Source organism: Saccostrea cucullata, unplaced genomic scaffold, assembly GCF_032062105.1.
Source record: "Saccostrea cucullata isolate Sc308-1 unplaced genomic scaffold, CSIRO_AGI_Scuc_v1 ctg1069, whole genome shotgun sequence".
Taxonomy (NCBI): Eukaryota; Metazoa; Mollusca; class Bivalvia; order Ostreida; family Ostreidae; genus Saccostrea; species Saccostrea cuccullata.
This window is the reverse complement of record NW_026924431.1, coordinates 187-5,000: the sequence shown is the minus strand read 5'-3', so window position 1 is coordinate 5,000 and position 4,814 is coordinate 187. Positions and strand designations below refer to the sequence as shown.

Sequence of the window (4,814 nt, the reverse complement as noted above, 5' to 3'; positions counted from 1 at the left end):
CACACAAGTTTTATAAATGTATTATGCGTCTTTTGTCGTTCGCACACGTTTGCACAACGTTAGGCTCATAGTTAACAAAAACTTTGAATGGAATGACCGTTCTCGATTTACTATAGAAAATCCCAAATGTTGGCTGACACCTGCCACATTCTATGGTTTTTATCTTTGTATGTTCGTGGATTTTAGCGTAAAATTTGTTGAATCGTATGGTTTAGATATCAATTAATGATTTGAGATGAAAAAATTTGCTTTATTTGTTTTTTTTTTCACATTTTACCTGGGCCTATAAGTGCACTCGTTCTTTTTTCACATTTTACCGGGGCCCATAAGTGCAATCGTTCTTTAAGTTGACTGATTTGAATTACACTTACTATAAGGAGATGTTATAGATGGAATGGTAAACTTAGGAATGTATATGTCTTGGCTCTCTATATCCTCTAGCTTGTCTTCTTTTTCTTTTCCCACTTTGACATTCGTGTTATCTATCAAAATCAAACAATTTTTTACTGGTTTATAAGCAAATGATTTAAATCACTCCTGATTCTTTTCAGGGTATGATATTTTTATATAAGTGAAAAACTTTAAAAACTGAAAAGAAAGAATTAACGTTAAATCAAATAAAACTGAATATTTTTACAGCTTTTCTCCAGAAAAGTCAATTTGCACAGCAGAAATTTAAGGTAAGGACACTTAAAGGGTAATAAACAATTATATGTAGTAATAAGAATATTTTATTTTACTTACTATATCGGGAGCCATTTCAGTTTAATTATATAATTATAATATAATTATTATTATAATTTCAGTTTGTAAATAATGGCATAACAATTCATATGTAAAATAGATTAGTCAGCATTCGATATTGATATAATGCTCTAGGTGTAAATAAAATTTAATTAATAAAAAGGTTACAAAATTTTGATTTTTAACAGGATTGTTTTTATAACCTGTTTAATTTATCCAGAATTGTCCTCTTTTATAAATTATTCATACTCAGAGCATATTCTTGTGTATCAAATGGACAAAAGACAATCTCCAGACAATAAGCAGATATGCAGATGATAGGGATATGTTGCTAAATAAATACAAGATTGATTGATTTTATACTGTTTAACGTCCCTCTCTAGAATATTTCACTGATATGGAGACGTCACCATTGCCGGTGAAGGGCTGCAAATTTAGGCCTATGCTCGGGCCTTTGAGCAGGGAGGGATCTTTATCATGCCACACCTGCTGTGACACGGGGCTTCGGTTTATACGGTCTCATCCAAAGGACCGCCCCATTTAGTCGCCTTTTACGACAAGCAATTAAGGAGGTACTGAGGACCTATTCTAACCCGGATCCCCACGGGCCAAATAAATACAAGAAGTTGTCAGAAACGTTAAAATCAAGTTTATCATAAAGTTTTGCTTTTTATGTTTCTATTAAAGTCTTTTTTTTCTTGTAAAATATCTAATTATGAAAAACGTGTCATACAATGTGGTATACTTTATTTCAAGTTTACTGGGATACCTTGAGTCGAAATATGAATGGAAGCAACTATTGTTAATAACCAAGTTGAGGCGGGAAAATGTGGTATATTAGTTAATTTTGAATAGATAAGAAAGAAAGCAAAATGAACATGCTAGTGTTGTATATTCATTTTAAGTGATATGTGTGATGTTAGCAAATCGAACACACACACACACAGTCAAACATACCAGAGCTCTAGCTTATGTTTATGCAACTTCTATAAGGTCACGAAGAATGCCGTTTTCATTAAATATTGTGATTTTTTATTCAAATTAAATTCTTAAAACCAAGGATTTTTTAAATATCATCCAAGTTTGTAGATAATCATAAATCAATCGTAAGAGAAATATAAAAAGATGTTTTGTGTTGTATTTTAACATGATTTTGCAAATGAAATCTTTTAATTAAGATTATTATATCTGTGAATGAAATAGTTACATTTACCACAATCAATCTTCTTGCCTTCCTCCATTAGCCCTACACTCTTCATACGTATACTGTCTTCCATTGTGTTGATAAATGACTGAGGAATAAAAAAATAGATGTCATGATATAATCAATTGATTAACAATGAATAATTGAAAGATAATTATTGTCCTCAATACTATCAATTAAATTTTTGTTTGATTAATCATTGTGCCAGAAATGCATTGAGGATAGAATTACTAATTCATCATTTTTAAAAAAAGGTATTTTTTTCAGTGGTTGTTAATTATTTCTGGAAAGAAACATGATATAATTTTGTACCGCTTATGCTAAATTTTATTGTGAAAGGAATACCTTTTAAAAATTTCTTCCTTTAAATGATTTCAAAATTACTCAAATGGGGATTTTTTACTACCTTTACAAATAAGCAAGCAGCATACTTTAATAAAAAAAATCATATATCTATACTTAATAAATAAAATCTTCTCTGTTTTTGAAATGATAAAATTTAATTTAAATACTGACTAAATCAAGTTTATGGAATGGATATATCCAATCATTTGGAATGAAGAATTCTGAACAGCCTACAACCGGAAGATCAAACATTTTTCCACTCGAATCTAAAGTAACATAACCTTTCTTTAACAGATTTTCTGCATCTGAAATTAGATTAAGAATTTAGATTTAAGTAATTAAATAGTTAATATTTCTGAAAATGCATGTACATCAAATAGAGTGAAACCATAAAATTTTAAAATCTTTTTTGAAATTCAAAATAATTATGTTTTCTGCCAGTTTGTCTGTACATACGGAACGCTCAACTTCAAGTACGTTGCGTAGCAATCAAAGGATTTTTCAACCCTAAGCTTACTATGTCGAAAGAGTACATGGCTATCATTTTTTAGAGAAAATGTGAAAGCAGTTTGCTTGGTGTGAAACTTACACTTTTTAAAATACAGTATATATTGAATTATTTAAGGAGGTTCATTCCTGAGCTTTTAAAGATATTTTTGTCTGGATCTTTAATTCATATTTTCCTTGTTGTTTAGTTATAATTCTTATTTATGGCACGCTAAATTCACAAAAATGAGCTAAGCATACTTTCACAGTCGATAAACTAGGTTTATCGGTTGTTAACTATAGTTTACGGACTGTAAACCATAGTTTTCAACGTGAATCTATATATTTACATCTGTAAACCATAGTTAACGCGATAATCTATGTTTCACAATCGTAAACCATACTTAACACCGAAAACATTCATTTGCGATTGCAGAACATAGACCTATCTGATAAATACAGTTTCACGATTTGTCAGCTATGGTTTACAACTCTTACCTATAGTTAACGATCTGTTAAATATAGTTTCACGATTTGTGAAACTATGATTAACAACTCTTAACTATAGTTTACGATTGTAAATTATAGTTTACGTGAATCAACAAAATCTGTTATTAACGTTTTATTACAGATAGATAAACTTAGATAAGCATTCGTAACCTATAGTTAACAACCGTTAAATAAAGTTTTACAGATGAAAACTATAGTAAACGAATTTTTAACTATAGTTCACGGTTTGTGAACTATAGTTTACAGTCGATAAACCTAGTTTATCAACTGTGAAATTATGTTTTAGCTCATTTTTGTGAATTTGGCGTGCCATACTTTTTTCTATGCTGGATAAAAATAGAGCTATTGTTTAATGTTTCTTCTGAAATATCTATTATATTAACAGTAACAGTAACTGTTTTTTTGGTTCAATTAACTACAAATAAAGAAAAATATATCTGAAAATATATTGAAAGTTCAAGGAAAACGAGGTCTATGTTAACATAGAATTAACACAGTAAAATCATAAAATTTTCATCAGAGATCCCTAATTTTGCATCCTCTTTTCTGAATATATCAGATGATCTGAACAATCTGTATCAATTTTAAAAATAAAAGCGTGGACTTTATTTTTTTTTTTATTTTAATGTCCGACTTTATTTATTTTTTATTTTAATGTCCGAAAAACCATGTTGTGAGTGCAAAAAGTTCTAAAATTGATTGTGAGGAAGTATTTAAAGCTTTTCTTTTGTCTCGAGTTTAATTAGTTTGTTTTAAGATAGAATAAAAATATATATTGTCTCATTGTTTTTGGGGGGTAAAAATTGCTGGAGGGAAAACTTTGAAGATGTGATTTATGATGAAGACACAACTTCAGTGGAAAAAGGTCATATCATGTGGACAGTAACGAATATTAACCCCTATTTTTTGTTTTGATTTTCGATTGAGCTTTGTACGTAGATACTAAGATATACATGAAAAAATATTCTTAATATCATGATCCAAAATCGTAAAACATACCTTCTTCGCTTCTAAACAAAACAATCAACGTTTCTTCTCCATTGCCAATACTGAGTTCATTATGGCGTTGACACTTTTCAACACCACGAATATTGTAGATACATTGGTATATGAACTCCTCTGGAACTTTTTTGACCAGCACACACCGTCTGGATAAAGACTCTCTGCTACACATTCTGATTTACTTGTTCCACCTGGGCACTTTCTAGGCTACTCATGGTAAAAAGTACTTTCGTATTGGAAAACCGCTGGCTGTGTAAATTTTTCTTCTACTTTCGTTTCGTTATTTGGTGACGTTTAAATACAGCTGCTCATTGATCTACTATGCATTTGTAACAAGGATTTTTTTCATTGTGTTTTAAAGAGTATTCTTTTCACATTATTTCATTTATTTACATCGTGTTCAACATGAAACCTATGAAAGTATATTATTTAAATATAACAATTTAAAATGATTTTGACATTAGAAAATAGAGCTGGTTAAAAGAATTCATAAAATTGGTCGTCAAGATAATTTTTGATAGAC

The 4,814-nt window shown here is 29.6% G+C and overlaps 1 protein-coding gene across 1 annotated transcript in view; it reads right to left on the bottom strand.

The window, feature by feature from the left end:
• Positions 1-4,537, bottom strand: part of LOC134266406 (uncharacterized) — a 13,517-nt gene extending 8,980 nt beyond the window's left edge. Inside the window, exons 1-4 of the mRNA XM_062748652.1 lie at positions 4,289-4,537; positions 2,465-2,598; positions 1,958-2,036; positions 372-482 (exon numbers count right to left, since the gene is read on the bottom strand). Coding sequence (XP_062604636.1) covers positions 372-482; positions 1,958-2,036; positions 2,465-2,598; positions 4,289-4,463 — 499 coding nt within the window. The 5' untranslated portion in view covers positions 4,464-4,537. The remainder of the gene's footprint in view (positions 1-371; positions 483-1,957; positions 2,037-2,464; positions 2,599-4,288) is intronic.
• Between the last annotated feature and the right edge of the window lie 277 nt (positions 4,538-4,814).